General features: G+C 38.8%; 1 protein-coding gene across 2 annotated transcripts in view; it reads left to right on the forward strand.

Annotated features, from left to right (window-relative positions):
• myo6b (myosin VIb) overlaps positions 1-17,450 on the forward strand; it is a 36,658-nt gene extending 19,208 nt beyond the window's left edge. For both annotated transcript variants that reach the window (XM_026934320.3, XM_026934319.3), the window contains exons 16-32: positions 1,176-1,303; positions 1,493-1,588; positions 1,901-2,071; positions 2,967-3,005; positions 3,328-3,421; positions 4,063-4,193; positions 4,287-4,364; positions 4,477-4,606; positions 5,091-5,181; positions 5,318-5,468; positions 7,163-7,371; positions 8,153-8,231; positions 9,507-9,667; positions 11,965-12,068; positions 12,307-12,438; positions 13,193-13,411; positions 16,840-17,450. In XM_026934320.3, the coding sequence (XP_026790121.2) occupies positions 1,176-1,303; positions 1,493-1,588; positions 1,901-2,071; positions 2,967-3,005; positions 3,328-3,421; positions 4,063-4,193; positions 4,287-4,364; positions 4,477-4,606; positions 5,091-5,181; positions 5,318-5,468; positions 7,163-7,371; positions 8,153-8,231; positions 9,507-9,667; positions 11,965-12,068; positions 12,307-12,438; positions 13,193-13,411; positions 16,840-17,039 (2,213 nt within the window). In that variant the 3' untranslated portion in view covers positions 17,040-17,450. The remainder of the gene's footprint in view (positions 1-1,175; positions 1,304-1,492; positions 1,589-1,900; positions 2,072-2,966; positions 3,006-3,327; positions 3,422-4,062; positions 4,194-4,286; positions 4,365-4,476; positions 4,607-5,090; positions 5,182-5,317; positions 5,469-7,162; positions 7,372-8,152; positions 8,232-9,506; positions 9,668-11,964; positions 12,069-12,306; positions 12,439-13,192; positions 13,412-16,839) is intronic.
• The last annotated feature ends 264 nt before the right edge of the window (positions 17,451-17,714 follow it).

Raw genomic sequence — 17,714 nt, forward strand, 5'->3', positions numbered from 1 at the left:
GAACCTCATTTGTCATACCTATGATGATAATGATAATAATACTACTACTACTAATAATAATAATATCATCTTTATCATTAGTATTATTATATTGTAGAGGAAATCATCTGGCAAAAGTAGTGACATTAATTGTGAATGTAACAATGCAGGTCATGTGCTGTTTGCCCTGTAGTATAGCTAGCTACATATCTCTGAAAGATATTTTTAATATAGCTGTACATTTTTGTACAGTAACGTATAGCTTAGCTAACTACATTTATAAAGTTGCTTGCCCACCACTGTAAGGTATTATAAAGTAACTGACTAGACCCAATTCTTCTTGTGCTGTTGCTATTTCTTTTAATGCTGACTCTGGAACTAAAGTTGGCATTTCCTAGATTTTCATAGACATAGGTATAACCTATTCTCTTGGTACACTGTCACTACTGCAGTGTTCCCAGGGGCTTATTAAAACTTTTAGGCTCGGCTGCCACGCACATAGCCAAGACTATGATGTGAAGGCAACAGTAGCCAGAGAATGAAATCAGCTCTACAGTTATCTACAATGTATATCTGGTGAAACAAACAAACAAAAAAAACCCCCACACACACCTGTACTTTTTAGCTCACAGTAACTAATACATTTCAGGTAGATCCTTCATAAATGTGTTTTGTAGAGATTAAAGAACTATTGCTTAACATTATTTGCAGCACTTCACAGGATTCAGCTGTGTCCTAGATAACAATTCTCCATCTAACAAGACTCGGCACTTGGCACAGCACTTACAGACGCTTTCCATTCAGAGGCTCAGGCCATGCTAATGCTTCCATTAATAATACAGCTTATTGCACATCCTAGTGACTTGCAAATGGACACACGGGGGCTCTGCTCTATTTCCCCTCATCAGTCAGCTCTCATTTAAGCACAGGTGTCTGCTCATACAAATACATGAGTGTGCCTGTGTCTGGTCCTCGGTCACCTGCATGTATTGCTGATGAATAATACACCCCATAGATATCCTCGTGCTGAATACCAAATATAGCCAAGCTCTCCCCAGCTTTGCCTTCATTCCATTAAATTTGTTTGGGACGGACATGCTCTGGATAATATCTGGTCAGCTGGGTCATCGTATGCTAATGCAGTGTGCTGTCTCTGCTGCATGCTGCATTTTATAATGCTGTTTTTCCTGCTGTAGACCTCATTGAGGCAAAACTGGTAGGAATTCTGGACATCCTTGATGAGGAGAACCGACTACCCCAGCCCAGTGACCAGCACTTTGCTGAGGCTGTTCACACCAAGCACAAAGATCACTTCCGTCTCACGGTTAGCTATGGCCTTCAACTGTTTTCAATCCTGAAAGCTGATAAAAAAGTGTGGGCTGATATTAATTAACATCTGCTTTTATGTTGTATGTAGTCAACACAAAATGCTTTCATGGACCATATCTTTGAAGTATAGTTATGTTAATTGATTAAAACCATGCAGCTTGAATTATAAATTATTTCTCTTTAGATTCCAAGAAAGTCCAAACTAGCAATCCACAGGAACCTAAGGGATGACGAAGGATTCATCATCAGGCACTTTGCTGGAGCTGTGTGCTATGAGACTGTATGTACATTTGGTCTTGTATTAGAGCACACACACTTTAACTTTTTATTTATTTGAAACCTACAATTGTAATTTTGATGTCTGTCTCAAGGTCACATATTTTATTAATATAAAATATAACTTTCTTTGATGTGTATTTCTTTTTACCTTTTGCTTTTTTTCAGTTTTACATGCCCCCCTTTTTTAAGCATTTCATCTAACCTCCTTTTTTAAAAATGTTTTAAAAACTCTAGATGAAATGGTGAAAATCATTGAATGTATGTGTATGGCCTCATTCTTTGCTTGATGCTGACTGTGTATGTGTGTGAGCAGACCCGTTTTGTGGAGAAGAATAATGATGCCCTCCACATGTCTTTGGAGAGCCTTGTGTGCGAGTCGAAGGACAAATTTGTCCGGGATCTCTTTGAGAACAACTCAAACTCAAAGGACTCCAAGCAGAAGGCTGGCAAACTCAGCTTCATCAGCGTAGGAAACAAATTCAAGGTAATTCATGCTTCTCAAATGATCAGAAATGACCAGGTTTATCATAGACACATATAAGGCTATAGAATATGGATTTTGGTCCTTCACAAATGCAAACAATTGTTTCTGCTAAGAGTTTTCCCTTGCTTTTTAGTAAAGTAGGATAAACTTCTGTGGAAGACAATGTGAACTTGATCTCCTGACTTTTAACCTCGTTCTCTAATTTTTCCCTCTGTCCCTGTTCTCCTCTCCTTCTGCCCCCGCCTTAGACCTTCTCCTGTTTTTTGACTCCATCCTTGAGAAAAACTTGTATGTCTTAAATATAAAGATAGAATGGCAGAAACAAGAAGATAAAGGAGAAAGGCTAAAACTTTTAACTGGGTAAGACTGGCCTGAGAAATTCAAACCCAGAGAGAGGTGTAGTTTACCATGTCTCACCCCGCCATTACAAGCCTAAACCCAATCACATACTCTACCCACCTCCACTGCTTTGACTTTCTGCTCTCAGTTCACCTTCTTGTTTGTGTGAGAGCTTCATGATGTCTGTATTGTTTTTCCATTGTCACTGTAGTGCTGAATTTAAAGTTTTAATGTCATTTATACATTTTCTTGGCCTTAAGGAAAATGGAAAATGTTTACACCAATTCGAATTCTTTGTAATCCTACAACACACCAGAGATTTCTTACTGTAACAGATTCTCATATACTAGCTCTCTCATTACATTATTGGTATGGTTCTGCTACAACACAGGAGTGAGATGTTCACATGTAGGCTCACTAGCACGATGCATGTTTCCCACTCGCTTTATGTGCCTGCTGTTGTCTATGATTGTAGTTTGCATGGGACAAGCTCCATTTTGTATAGTATGCTCCCTTCAAAATGCTGAGTCGTGTCCTTTTTCTGTGAATTTTATAGACTCAGTTGATTCTTCTACTAGAAAAACTTCGCAGCACAGTGAGTATCCCATTCTATTCTTTGGAATTATTATTCTATACTGTCAGCCAACAGTGCATGACGTCAAGTTTTTCATTTACATTGTCATTAATCCCTGGCTAAGACTGGGTGAAACATCCCAGGGTAGGGAGATGTACTTCCTAGTCCAATTCAGAAGTTGGATAAAAAATAAATATATATATATATATATATATATATATATATATATATATATATATATATATATATATATATATATTTTTTTTTTATTTTTTAAGAACACACCACTTATACACAATGCATAAGCTAACTATTATCTAAATTGTTGATTATATTTTCAAAGGGATCCAGCTTCATCCGCTGTGTGAAGCCCAATCTGAAGATGGTGAGCCACCAGTTTGAAGGAGCACAGATTCTGTCCCAGCTGCAGTGTTCTGGTATGAGTGCTTGTGTGCATCCAGATACACATGCAACACACAGTGTCCTTGGTGTTTTAGGCATCCATTTGTTTTGATTTGTTCTTGCCTGGATTTTGCTTAAGGTTCATGCTTTTCTTCACATTAGCAGTATAGCTTCAAATGTTTGACTTAAAATATATGGCACCACTAAACACAGCTCATCAATCTCCACGCTTGTTTTTCAGAATGTATATATTGCCCACTGAGTAGATGCATTAAATGTGAAGAGCAGTGATTGTTTTTCATTATCTTCCTGGGGTGGTCTTAGCCTGGAAGGGCTTTGTTAATGAGCTTTTTCACATGTCATAGCCTGCGTTTGCAACACTTGGTCTTTCTTAGCCAGCAATAATGGTTGGTGCACTTAAGACCTGCACAAAGTAGCTCTAGAGAATGAGTGTGGCGAACAAGCTATAAGTAGACACTGTGCATATGCAAAGGCTCATTACTTTCGCTAACCTTATGGAAAAAAAGCTTCCAGATTCATAATGTGGAATTCTTAGTTTTGCTTTCTTTGACATAACTAAGCATATAGTGTAGGAAACAAAACATTTTGTGAACAACAAATTGGTTCATATTAACCCCTTGGTTTGTTTTTCCTTGTTTTTCTATGCTATTCCCAGGAATGGTTTCAGTACTGGATCTGATGCAGGGGGGATTTCCTTCCCGAGCCCCTTTCCATGAGCTGTATAATATGTATAAGCAATACCTGCCGGGTAAGCTTGCCAGACTCGACCCTCGCCTCTTCTGTAAGGTAAGTCTTTCTCTTTAATGCTACATTTGCTTTTTTCTTTCTCTTTAGGGCTTTCTGTCTCTGACCATTTCGCATGGCATGTGTCCACTGCAGGCTCTCTTTAAAGCACTGGGGCTTAATGACAGTGATTACAAGTTTGGACTGACAAAGGTGTTTTTTCGCCCTGGAAAGGTGAGTATCCTCTGTGTACGACTGGAATAAATAGTCAAAGCTAACACTTCAGTCGTCTTTGTCATCAGAGACTGCAGTATTAACACAAAGGTGACTGCCGTGTGCATCTCAGTTTGCAGAGTTTGACCAGATCATGAGATCTGACCCAGACCACTTGGCAGAGCTGGTCCAGAGGGTCAACAAGTGGCTGGTGTGCAGCCGATGGAAGAAGGTCCAGTGGTGTGGACTGTCTGTCATTAAATGTGAGTTTTCACTGGGATGCTGTCTGCAAAATAATCTTCAGATACATTTTCTGGTCATGCACCATTGGTGATATTAACAAGCTTTAGTAATTGCTTGTTAGCTATAGGCAGGTCTTTAAAAAGATTAAAAATTGGATGACCTTTCACCCATGAGTGACAGTGTGGCAAGCTCCATCTCAGTAGTTGCTGGTCTGCATAAAAGGCCAAGAAACTGAAAAGCTTTCTGGAACTACAGCCCAGATAATAAAATCACCCCTAGGTCCTCTGATAGAAACACATTTAAATTTCTTGAGCTCCTGAAAAAGGTTCTGTGTTCTTGAAAATGTTACAGCAATGAAAACATTGGTTTTTTTTATTGATCATCTCTTGCTTGACGGGAACTCTCAACAGGGCATTTGTGAAGTAAAAGACTTGCCTCTGCTCCATAATTGTCCTTCTAAATGAGAAAATGTATTCTCCCTGTCCTTTCCCCCTTCTCCCGCAGTGAAGAATAAAATCAAGTACAGGGCCAGCGCCTGCATTAAAATTCAGAAAACGGTTCGCATGTGGTTGTGCAAGAGGAGACATAAGCCACGGTGGGTGCCAGTTTTCACGCTTTCAAACCACCTCATCATTCATGAACCATGTGTACCAGTAGATTTTGTTTGTTTACATCCATCCTGCTACTTTATATGTCTTTATGACTGATGTGGATTTTCTGTTGCATTGCAGTATTGACGGTCTGGTAAAGGTTCAGAATCTGAAGAAGAGAATGGAAAAGTTTAATGAGGCTGTGAGCGGTCTGAAAGAGGGCAAGCTGGAGATGAGCAAGCAGATTCAGGAGCTGGCCACATCCATCAGCTCCCTCATGACCAAGATTAAGGTGAGGTTGATTAAACATTATGCTTTAAAAACTACCACATTAAGTGCTTACTAGATTGATGAAATCTTTTAATCTAGGACAAGGCACATTGTGGTGTGACGTGTTGTCTTTTAGTGACTTGGAAGCCTGGTGTCAGTTTGCCATTCATAATACAACAGGCGCCAGTCATTCCATGGACTGGTGAAGATAAACTAAAGTTGCTATGCATGGACTGTTGTCTCAAGCTCCTGCTGCAATCTTCTTATCTTTGTGCTGTATTATTTTACAGCACAATGTAGAATTGCTCAGATCACAGCATAGATCCCTGTTTTACTCCAGTTAGCTTCAATGTAGAGACAACTGAAAGATCTTAAGCAGCTCATAAATTATAGCAAAATAAAGTAACCTAGCATAAAAGCAGATGTTGATCAGACTTAGGTTGCCTTTTGTACTTGATGTCTAAGCATAACACAACACAACGTACATACGACCAGAGACTCCTTCCAATGAGCATGATGGAACACTGGGATAATTTGACTGGCCTCCTTCTTCTTTCTTCTTCTTCTTTCAGCTGCTCCCATTTGCGGTTGCCACAGTGGATCACCCATTGCCATTATGGAAATCTGGTTTATGATCCACATTTTAAATTTTTTATTATTTTTTTTTTGATGCCAGATGCCCTTTCTGATGCAACCCTCCCATTTTTATCCAGGCTTGGGACTGGCACTGTGAGCTTGTGCCATCAGCTTGTGGCTGGGTTTGATGCCCAGCATGAGGCTCAAAGCCACAATTCTGAGATTAAAAGTCTCATGCTTTACCAACTCCAAGTGTTAGGAAATAAATGACATGGGAGCTTACAGTCGTAATCTTGCTGTATCTCCTCTCCATTAATAGTCTTTGCACACCCCAAACCCTTAAGACTTTTTGCTAGAGTGGACTTTTTGCTGTCTAAACCTTTTCTCTCTCCCTCTGTGGGGACAAGGCTTTCATGTTTCAGGCCAAATGTGCACTATTGGCAGTGAGGTTCAGAGACTATGCCCTCCTCACTACCTCAGTGACAACTGATTGACACCAGAGCTGAATCTTTTCCACTTGATTGCCTTGCTTGCCTCTGTATAAAACAACAGCATCTGGTGCCTTTGGTACTTCTCTGTCCCTCTGTAAGACAGTACTAAGGTGATGCTCTGGATTAATGAGGACCTGCTGGATATGAAAGCAAGCTAACCTCCTAAGTGTCACAACCTGCCATGTTGTCTTCTTTTGCTGGGAGAGTATGAATTCTGGAATAAATGAGTGATTCATGGCCAGGAGTCTGGGTGGGAAGTTACTCTCCCCTGTTGATTTACAATAGGTTAGGCTACAGGTGGGCATCTGAAAGCATGTATATAGTTAAACTGAAGAGCTGACACTCTTGTTTTATGAATTTGTAGCATTATAAAAAGTTGTGGTATCTGGTTTCAGGGGTTCTGCAGGAAGCACACATGTGGAGGCTTAAAAAATGGTTTGTGATACCAGATTTGGACAGTGTGTGGGAACTGGTCATGACTTACAGTAGAGAGGAAAAGAGCCAAAAGTGTTTAAATCATCATGAGTGACAACTGAATTGTGTATTTTACATCACTGCTTACTCCAAGTTGATGAGAGATGCTGGATATTCCCTGCAATTGGGTTCCCTCTGAAAGCCTGTCTGTCTTTATGTGTTCTGTATCTCTCAGACTACAGTGATGAGTCGCACAGAGATTGAACAGGAATACGAGGACCTGGTGAAGCGCTCAGAGCAGCTGCTTTCCTCCATGCAGAAGAAGAAGCAGGAAGAGGAGGAGATGGAGCGGTTGAAACACATCCAGGAGGAAATGGAGAGGGAGAGAAAGAGACGCGAAGAAGAGGCACAGTTACGCAAACAGGAGGAAGATGACCGTCGCATGTAAGTCTCACTCAATTGTTAAACTAGATTTAATTGGTGATTTGGTGATGACTGGCCTTATATCATCAGTGTTCTATAGCTTATAGAAGAGGCTTACATTATAATGTCCTATCTCTCTTTCATATTCTCCCGTCACACGTCATTGCTTGATTATTCTGTGAATCTGTTTTTTTTTTTTTTTTTTTTGCTAAAGAATGCATTTTGTTGATTTCAAGCAGTGCACTTTCGTCATTTATCTGCCTTCTCTGTTGGCTTCTTCCTGCCCACTGCTCCAAGTATTTGGAAGTGACATTTCCATATACTTCCATATGGAAAAATGTGTGATTCTGCATTACTTGCAGAATTTTTTTTTAGGAAACCACAATCCTGAGTTTATTTGAATTAATATTTTGAATAATTAAATTATTTAATTTGCATGTGTGGCATCAGTGGATCTTCCTACAGGTCAGGATTATTATAATAAACTAAAATGACATATTAATGAATTTCATAACTTGACATTAAAAAATTGACATAAACTGACATTAAAAAATGAAGAAAAACAAAATTATCCACTGTCATTAAAATTATTTGAAATGGCATAAAATGCTGAAAAAATGTGCTATCCTGTATATCACTAGATAAAAGTCTGGATAATCAAAACAAAACAAAACCTTTTAAAAGCTTTGCTATTAATTTAGAGCCTCATGAGATCTGGTGTGCTGGAAATAGCTAAACCTAACAGGATGAAATTAGAGGAATATGTTTTGCTGTGAGCCCTCCTTATTCTCTCTTACCACAGGAAAGCAGAGATGGAGCAGAAGAGGAAGCAGGAAGAGGAGGAGAGGAAGAAGCGGGAAGAGGATGAGCGAATCCTACAGGTATTACATATTTAGATTTATACTATATTAATTTTTTTTTTTTTTTTTTTGCTGCTGGCCTGACTTTTTTTTGACTTCTGTCCTCCAATCAGTACTGATTTCAAGTCCCATGGCAAGTCACTCTGCCAGTCACTCTCATGCAAGCTTGTTTAGAGCATGTTAGGTATGCTGTTCACTTTCATAACAATTGCATTGTGTTTTGAGCTACCACTACAACCTGGCCGCTTATTTGGTCATGGATGTTAAACACTTTCTTTGTTTTGGCACCGGCAGTGTGTTTGAAGTCAAGGATTTGATGAAACTACTCCAAAGAGGTTGCAAGCTCACTGTCTAGATGAAGTCTAAATCTTGCCGACCCCTCGGTCAGCTCCCAGTGAAGCAGTCACTCCTACCTTTTCTTAGAAGCTCTTCTTTCAAACTACAGCCGTGTATTACTGAAATGTTCTGTTTGATGGGTCCCATTGCAGATCTCTTACTCTTCTGGTCAGAGGTTATTCAGAGGTTATTCAGGAAAAGCCTAAAACTCTTTTTAAGAAGGAGGTTCAGGGAAAGCCTTATTTTAAAGAGGACCATACAGTCAAATTCACAATAGAAGAATAGGCAAACATAATTGAATAAAATAAACTTTACACACGGTGATTAAATTACTTAGCTCCAACAGAAATAATTAAAAAAATCATTTGAAAAATGATTGCCACCTGTAAGGATTAAAAACAAATAAGCACTGCTAACCACTGTAAAATATGCATTAGTGTTGTTGAAATTGACATTTTAAGGTTAATACGTGGCCATAGATAGATGTTTTAACAAGGTAATGGCTCCAAAATTGTCATCTTAGTTTTCAAATTTCACCCCTATTGATAATAGGATGCATGATGATAAGACCCTTGGATTTAAGGGGGCAGTCCACGTGTCCCTTTATCTGTCTTCCCCTCTGGAGTGTTCTTTTCTTTGAACAGATTAATAAATAAAATGCAATTGTTGAATGGGATGAAATATACTTCTGTGGTCATCATATACCTGAACACAGCATCAGAGTATCACCAATGTGTGGTAATTACTGTATTAATTTGGAAGACATTTTATTCAAATCTCCTTTAAATTAATGCAAAATACAATCCATATAGCTGCAGTAAGGGCCTTGCTCAATTTCTGTTCCATGGCTCTGTGGCAGACCTGCATTTTGAATATTCTGATCACTTTAACCACTGAGATACCACTGGTCACTTCAGCCACTGTGTGTGTGTGTGTGTGTGTGTGTGTGTTGTGGTGCAGGTGGAACTGGACCTTCAGTTGGCTCTAGAACGGGAGGAGGAGGTTCAGAGGCAAGCAATACTGGAGCAGGAAAGGAGGGACAGAGAGCTGGCCATGAGGATAGCTCAGAATGAAGCTGAACTCATCCAGGATGAGGCTCAGATGGACCTCAGCCTACGCAGGTACAAACACATACATATGTACAGCGGCACTTTCCTGTCACTACTGAAGTTAGTGTCAGGTAATGTTAGATCCACAAAAATTCTACTCATCACAGATGTTCTCACACTGAGATTTTCGTATGAAAAAGGCCTGTTGCCCTGCTGCTTTTGTGAAATAGCACAAAAAAGCCAAACTGCAGCCAAGTAAACAGCTTTGTGACAGGAAATTGGCTTTGTGATTCAAACTAACATTGTGTCCACCCCCAGAGAGCCTATTGCTGGCTCAATTGCCACACGGACCTACAGAGTATCTATTCATTGTGAAGGCAGGTGATGAATGAAGCTAAACATGCTGCACAGACAGCTTCATCTTTAATCTTCTGTTAAAGAAAAGAAAAAGCCAATATTCAATACTTTCTCACACTGGTCACAGGTAACCAGACAACTTTTTCTCTCATTTCTTTTTCCAGTAATTGTTTGACAGTTTGACAGATTGTTGCTTTTTATAAGAGATAATTAGGACAAACTGAAAAATCCTTCTTTTCCTGCCCCAGCTCACTCTGAAAAACCTATTCACAAGTTCTCTCGTCTCCTCTAAATCTTTCACCAACCTAGACTGCAACTTTCTTCTACAAAGCAGCCATAAACAATGGGCAAATTCTGGGTTGATATTAACCTATATACTTCCCTTATTCATTAATCAGTCCTTCACTGTATTCAGTGGAGCATTTAAATGATTACATGGGAGAGATCATTTTTATTTGCTTATTCACAAACAAATAATATTTTATTCCAAGGTCAGGTTTGACCACTTGATCATTTAGGTCACTTAATTTATTTAACTTTCCAATACTGTCAATACCTCAGTAAGCCACTATACAAATGTAGAATCCACAAGGACACTACTACAGAGCTGGACTCTTAATTTTGCAATCCTAAACTGAATCAGCTTGTTTACGAGCCCAAGCTTTGTAAAGCATCGTAGCTCATGCGATTACTTCAGCTACATTTAAACTCTCTAGACTGGTATGTGAACTGCTTTTCCAGAGCTGGAGCATGAGGTGCTCAGTCATCCACTCATAAATTTATTTGTGCATGTGCATTTGTGCATGACACTCGCTGACACCTATGTGGGTTAAGCAGTGAGACAGCCTGAGCTAAGCAGCTTTACTACTAACAGCTGTCAAGAGTCAAAAGGCATGTCCACAAAATTGTGTGTGTGTGACAGTGTGTGTCGCAGCTTCTGTGCAACATGCTCACATAAACAAACAATGGAACCCAGACTAACACTTTGCTACTTTTTTCTTGTTTTTAGACAAACAATTTAGACTTTTTATGAATGTATTAAAACAACATAAAATGCCATATCATTTTTATAAACTGGTATTATTCTGCAATCTGAAGGAGTCACATCAATACATTTAATCCTCTTTATAGAATGTTGCTCCTAAATTCCGAACTGAGCCACTTAATTAAAAAAGCTTCTGAGGAATTATGATTCCGATTACCTTTACCTAAGTATTAAAGTTTCCTGCTGAGACTGCAGGAATAGTGACTGTCACTATGAACTGTAATCAATCTCTATTCATCTCCCAAAAAATTATTCATGACAAACATTTTCATCTCAGGGTTTTTGTATACATTGGTCTAAATCACATAAGCATACTGATAGTATGCCAATTGAAAGCAAAACCTCAGCAACTTTCTGGTCTAACCTATACCTCAAAAATGATTAGAGCACGGCACCAAGAACACCTCTCACTGCTTTTATTGTATGCCCATCTGTTTTACTTTTCCTTACTGACTTATTGGCTCTTTGGACATATTCTCCCGACTGTACCTTTGACACAGTTTGCAGTTCCTCCAGAGGCCAGGTATAGTAAGATGAATGGGATTATGAATTGGATTCTGGTTTGGAGTGCCATAGAACCTGTTTGAACTGAGAGTAGCTCCAGTTAATAAGTGGTAAATCCTGACTTTGATTGAGCTGTAAGAAAGGACTGGCATGATCCTTATCTTATTGCTAAATCCCACGTACATTCACAAGCTTTCTCTTTGTTCTTGCAGCTTTTTATGCTTTCCTAACAGTAGTGCTTTCACTGCCTGAACTAGCTACCCACTAGCTCACCATTGCAAAGGCATGCCCTGATTTTCTCAGTAAACAATAGACAGCTGTATCTTTATTATGAAGTTTCAAACTGAGGCTTTTTCACCCAGAGCCTATTTAATCTGATCAATGTTTCTTTATACATTTCCTGTGAAAAAGCAGCTCATCTGCCTATTTTACTGTGTAAATGAGTTTGATTCTGTGCTTTCAGGGGTCCGCAAGTACAAGCCAGCAAAGCAGCCACTGGGGTGAAGAAGTACGACCTGAGCAAATGGAAATATGCAGAGCTTCGAGATGCTATCAACACCTCCTGTGGTAAGAATAGGGACTCTTTCTGATCGCTTCTCTCACATTTTACTGCCAGCAGAGATTTTTTTGGGGAAAAAATACATTTTGGTATGGTGTGAGATTTGTAGAAAATATATGTTCCTATTCAAAATAAGAACATGGTCAATTAATTTTTTAGTTCTTTGCTCTTTATTGACAGAATTTTATCGTGTGCATGATAGTAAAGCAATAAATACTATGTCATTTTGTTTAATCCAAATTGTAGATATAGAACTACTGGCAGCATGCAGAGAGGAGTTTCATCGTCGTTTAAAGGTCTACCATGCCTGGAAGTCAAAGAACAAGAAGCGCAACACTGAGACTGAGCAGAGAGCTCCCAAATCTGTCACAGACTATGGTAATATAAAACTGTTGCACACAGTTTATACACAGTGGGTACAGCACGTATATCAAGATTCTCAGAATGATAATGTTGTACTGTTCACTTACTGAGTTTTTTAAAAAGTTCCTTTGTGAAAGCAAAATGTCATTCCTGTAGTGCACAGCTTTTGAGGATGCATATTCCACCATACAGTGTTGTGTACGTATGTATTGTGTATGTGTTGCTGGAGCACACCACAGGTGAACCAGATTGTTCTGTTATTTCCCCAGGCTTTAATGAGCCACTTAGCTCTTGATTAACTTTCCTGATGTGGTTAAGCACACAGTTAAAAGCAATTATCACAGAATACACTGGTGTTTCCAGGGAATTAAAATTCGTTGTGATATTTCATCTTATAAGGCATGGTGCCCTGTTTTATTTCTTGACAGTTGCTTTCTACAGGTGACATGTTCACCTGCATAAAACAAACTGCTTTGTTAGATCTATATGTCTTTTGTTGTTCTTGCCAGCATGCATATCCTCACATTCTCAGGCAAACTCTTACATCAAACAGATTGTATTTTCCATCAGATATTTAGAGCTAGTGTTATTTCTCTGATTGAATCAGGTGCTGGCTTGCTGTTAGTCATTACTCTCTCTTGAATCTTTTATTCATAAAGGCCACTTCAAATAGAGATCAGAACCAGTAGTTTTTTTAAAATATTTTTTATGGTATTCTACTTTGTCTTGCTTGTATACACTTTCTAATTTATTGGTGATGTCATTCCAGCCCAGCAGAACCCGGCTCCTCCTCTTCCTACCCGGCAGCAGGAGATTGCTGTGAATCGGCAACAGCGTTACTTTCGCATCCCTTTCATCCGCCCCGCAGACCAGTATAAAGACCCACAGAATAAGAAGAAGGGCTGGTGGTACGCTCATTTCGACGGCCCCTGGATCGCAAGGCAAATGGAGCTGCACCCAGACAAACAGCCTATTCTACTGGTAGCAGGTAGTCAAGGTTTCCAGTACTTAGAGGAATAATTGGGCATTTTCAAACCTAACCTCTACGCATAATGAGTTTTGAAACAACTGAAGTTTGTGAGAAAGACCATGCCTAAAGCTACACCTTCTCCATAGTTAACTTTGTATAAATTTCCATCTCTCACTTTTTTCTACACACGATATATTTTCTGCATCTACCTCCTCCCTGTCTCCTCTCTACCATTCAACAATTCTTACTCAGCTCAAAGCAGAAACTTTCCAGACACCCCAACCCCACACACAATAACAATTCCACAATCACTCTTTATGGCGTTTAGTTGAAGGTGTAGTCTGCACTTGGAAAATCTTATTAGAAAGCTATTAGTAATCTAATATCTCCACATCTGTAGTAATTACCACAGACAAGAATTTTGATATGTTTGCCTGTACTAAGAAAAGAATGGAAAACTGTTTACTCAAAACTCACTTACAATTGAATCAGGTAGTCGTTGAGTTCTGCTAATAAAATTTTAAACAAACAGCTATATTAGTGTCAGCTCTGAAACAATTGTCAACCTTTGTAACAATGGGTAAAAAGTTTATGGAATAATGTCTGTGGTAAGTTAACTTAATCTCTCACTGAAAATATGACAGAAACAACATATGTCACAATTAGTGGCACCACTAGAAATTCTTATGAACAAAATTTAACTGAAGCATATTAGTATTTATATTATTAACCTTATTTGTTAACAGTCTGTTGCCATTTATTTAAGTTAACCTGAGTGGTTAGGAACCCTTAAGCAGTAACGCATGACTTCCTGATTCTCTGGGGTATTAATATGAGGTAATACAGAGACCAAAATCCCTTAGCCATTTGTCAACATGGGGAAGATTAGAGATACAAATGAAATGAGACAAAAGTGTGTTAAACTGTATAAATCAGGCACTGGCTATAAAAATACCTATACACTTGAAAATGCCCATATCCACTGTTAGAATAAGAATTAAGTTTAAAATAAAATGAGTTATAATGAACCTGCCTAGAAAAGGACACACCCACAGTGAAGAGTGAGGATAAAGAGGCTAACACTTCTCTAAGGATCACGATTGTAGATTTGCAGAACATAGAATTTTGGGTTCACCATGTCTCTGGATCTACAGATAGACACCAATTCCATGCCAATACACTGTTTGGAAGGAATGCTAGAAGAAAGCCTTTTGATTCATCTAACCACAAACATAAGTGCCTGGAGTAATGGAACTTTGACTGGAACTGGTTTCCGATGAGACATAAATAGAGCTCAAGAAGGAAGGTTACACAGAAAAGAACATAATCCTCACTGTTAAGTATGGTGGGGGATATGTGATTTTGGGGAGTTTTACCTCCATAAGCCATGAAAAATAGTGTTAGGATACATGGCATCACAGACTCCATGAAGTAGCAGGAGATTTTAAATGAAATGAATGAAGAGGAGAGTACACAAAAGAGGATCTAGGAGGATTTGGAGTTATTTATTGTGTGTTGTCAATCTCATCAAGAATACTCAGTGCTGTTATGTTGCACAAACTACTAAATTCAGGGGTGTCAATAATTGTGACCTTTGATTAATTTCAGACACTTCTTAAACCCATTTTTACCAAGCGTGACAATAATTCTGAAGCTGACTGTACAATTAAACTCTAGCAATAAAAGACTCGGGATGACAGACATGAAATAATGTCTTACCAATGCTATATTTGTCGTTTTCTCCAATTTCGAACAGGTACAATACAATAAAAAATAATATTGGTTACTTATGCTTTCCGTAAAGTTTTGTGGTATTCATGTGAGATCAGGCAGAACCTGAGGCACTTCTGTGTTTTTGTCTTTACACTGAGTAGTCATAAATGCATAAACTCTGTGGAAAAAGAAAACCTACCTCTGAAAGGTTGAATTACACAAATTAAGAGTTTAATTTACATATACCTCAGACTGAAGTATTTGTGAAAAGGTTCTACATATGTGTTTTGCATGAATGTTTATTGACTGCACTGCACACATTGATTGCAGCTAGCCTTAGAGTTATATTACAAATGAGTTTTGACTGAATTGGAAACATGTCTATTGTGTGTGGTAATCGCACACAGTCCCCTCTGAAAGTATCGGAGTGGCAAGGCCAATTCTTCTGTTTTTGCTATACACCGAAGACATTTGGGTTTGAAAACAAAAGTTGAATATGAGACAATAGACCAGAATTTCAGCTTTCATTTCCTGATAGTTACATCTAGATGTGTTAGAAACTTGGACCTTTGGTGGCAGTCCACCCTATTTTTAGGTGAGCAAATGTATAGGAACAGATAATCTTAGAGTAAATTATGTAACACTTTGGATAACACTATGTTTGGATAAGATATTTGGTTGCATATCCCTTGCTTGCAATAACGTCATCAAATCAGCAACCCACTGACATCACCAAACTGTTGCATTCTTGTTTTGTGATGCTTTTCCAGGCTTGTACCGCAGTTTCTTTCAGTTGTTGTTTGTTTTGCTGGTTTCTCCCTTCAGTCTCCTCTTCAGGAGGTGAAATGCATGCTCAACTGGGATAAGGTCTGGTGATTGACTTGGCCAGTCTAAAACCTTCCACTTTTTCCCCTTTGTTGTGTTGGGAGTGTATTTTGGGTCATTGTTTGCTGCATGATGAAATTTTTCCAATTAGATCGGATGCATTTCTCTATAAATTGGCAGACAGATTGTTTCTGTACACTTGTGAATTCATTCTGCTGCTACCGTCATGAGTTACATCATCAACAAAGATTAGTTAGCCCATTCCAGAAGCAGCCATGCAAGCCCAAGCCATGACACTACCTCCACCATGCTTGACTGATGACCTCATATGTTTTGGATCATGAGTAGATCCTTTCTTTCTCCACACTTTGTCCTTTCCATCACTTTGGTAAAAGTCTTGGTTGCAAAACTTTTGTGGCTCATCTCTGTATTCCAATCTGGCCTTCTGATTCTTACTTCTATGTGTTGAGTGGGTTTGCATGTTGTGATATGGCCACGATATTTCTGCTCTTGAAGTCTTCGAATGTTCCAATATCTTTGATCACTTGAAAAATGGGTGTGTTCAAACAAAAGGTGCCATGTTCTAACTTAATACATCTAGATGTAAAATTCAGGAAAGCTGATATTCTGATCTATCATCTCATATTCATCTTCTGATCTCAAACCCAAATGTCTTCAATGTATAGCCAAAAAAAAAAAAAATTGGCCTTGTCGCTCCAATACTTTCCAAGAGAACTGTACGTGATATGTCAAATATAAAAAAAATGTTGCAGCAATTGTAAAATGTTGCAGCATGCCTTTAAAGTGGTATACATGATATATAAAATAAAAAGTTCTATTGACATAGTTCTTGGTTATAATTTTTCTAGAATAAATGTACAAGAATGTGTGTTGTGCTGTGTTGTTAGGAAAGGATGATATGGAGATGTGTGAGCTGAGTCTGGAGGAGACGGGGCTGACGCGGAAACGTGGAGCAGAGATTCTACCGCGCCAGTTTGAGGAGATCTGGGAGCGCTGCGGTGGGATCCAGTATCTAAGGAACGCCATCGAGAGCAAGCAGGCTCGGCCTACCTACGCCACAGCCATGCTCCAGAACCTGCTCAAATGAAGAGCAGCTTCAGTTCTTTGTAGCTCTCTATCAGTCCTTACTGTCTGTAAGATGTGTCCGACACATTAGTGCACCAGAGCTTAAACACCGGGACCAGCACCTCTCTGTCTCAGTGAGTATCTACATGCTCATATGAGTAAGAGATTATGACCAATGTAGATTTTTTTTTTCCTTCTTTTTTGAGATGATGTCCTTTCTGTCAAATCATTTGTTTTGGTTGATATTAATTTTGCTGTGGTAATTAGCATTTTTGATGCATGTTCATATGAATATGAGCTGTGCAATGCCTTAAAGTTTTGTCTGTTATTTTAAGGGGTATTTTGTTGGTCACTGAGTCTTATCTTTTTCATTTATTTACATCATCACTGTATCTGTTCCATTGTTATTAAAGATTGTGGGTGTTATAATTTACTCTGTGCTCTGCTTTGGAAAAGTATTGCGCTTGCAAATCTTTTCATCCCTGGAGTGCATTTTCAGTACATTCATTTTGTACATCATTGTTAATATTGCAGTAATATCAATGCTAGACTTTTTCCACACTGGAGAATTTCACAGACAGCTCCTGAGCTCTTTGAAGAAAGAATGTGAAAAATGTAGTGATTCATGTCTTAGAGTGCGTTTGTACTTGTAAGCACTTTATTGGACTTTAGAAATGATTCCAGTATGCTTTAGGGC

Source organism: Pangasianodon hypophthalmus, chromosome 10 (assembly GCF_027358585.1).
Source record: "Pangasianodon hypophthalmus isolate fPanHyp1 chromosome 10, fPanHyp1.pri, whole genome shotgun sequence".
Taxonomy (NCBI): Eukaryota; Metazoa; Chordata; class Actinopteri; order Siluriformes; family Pangasiidae; genus Pangasianodon; species Pangasianodon hypophthalmus.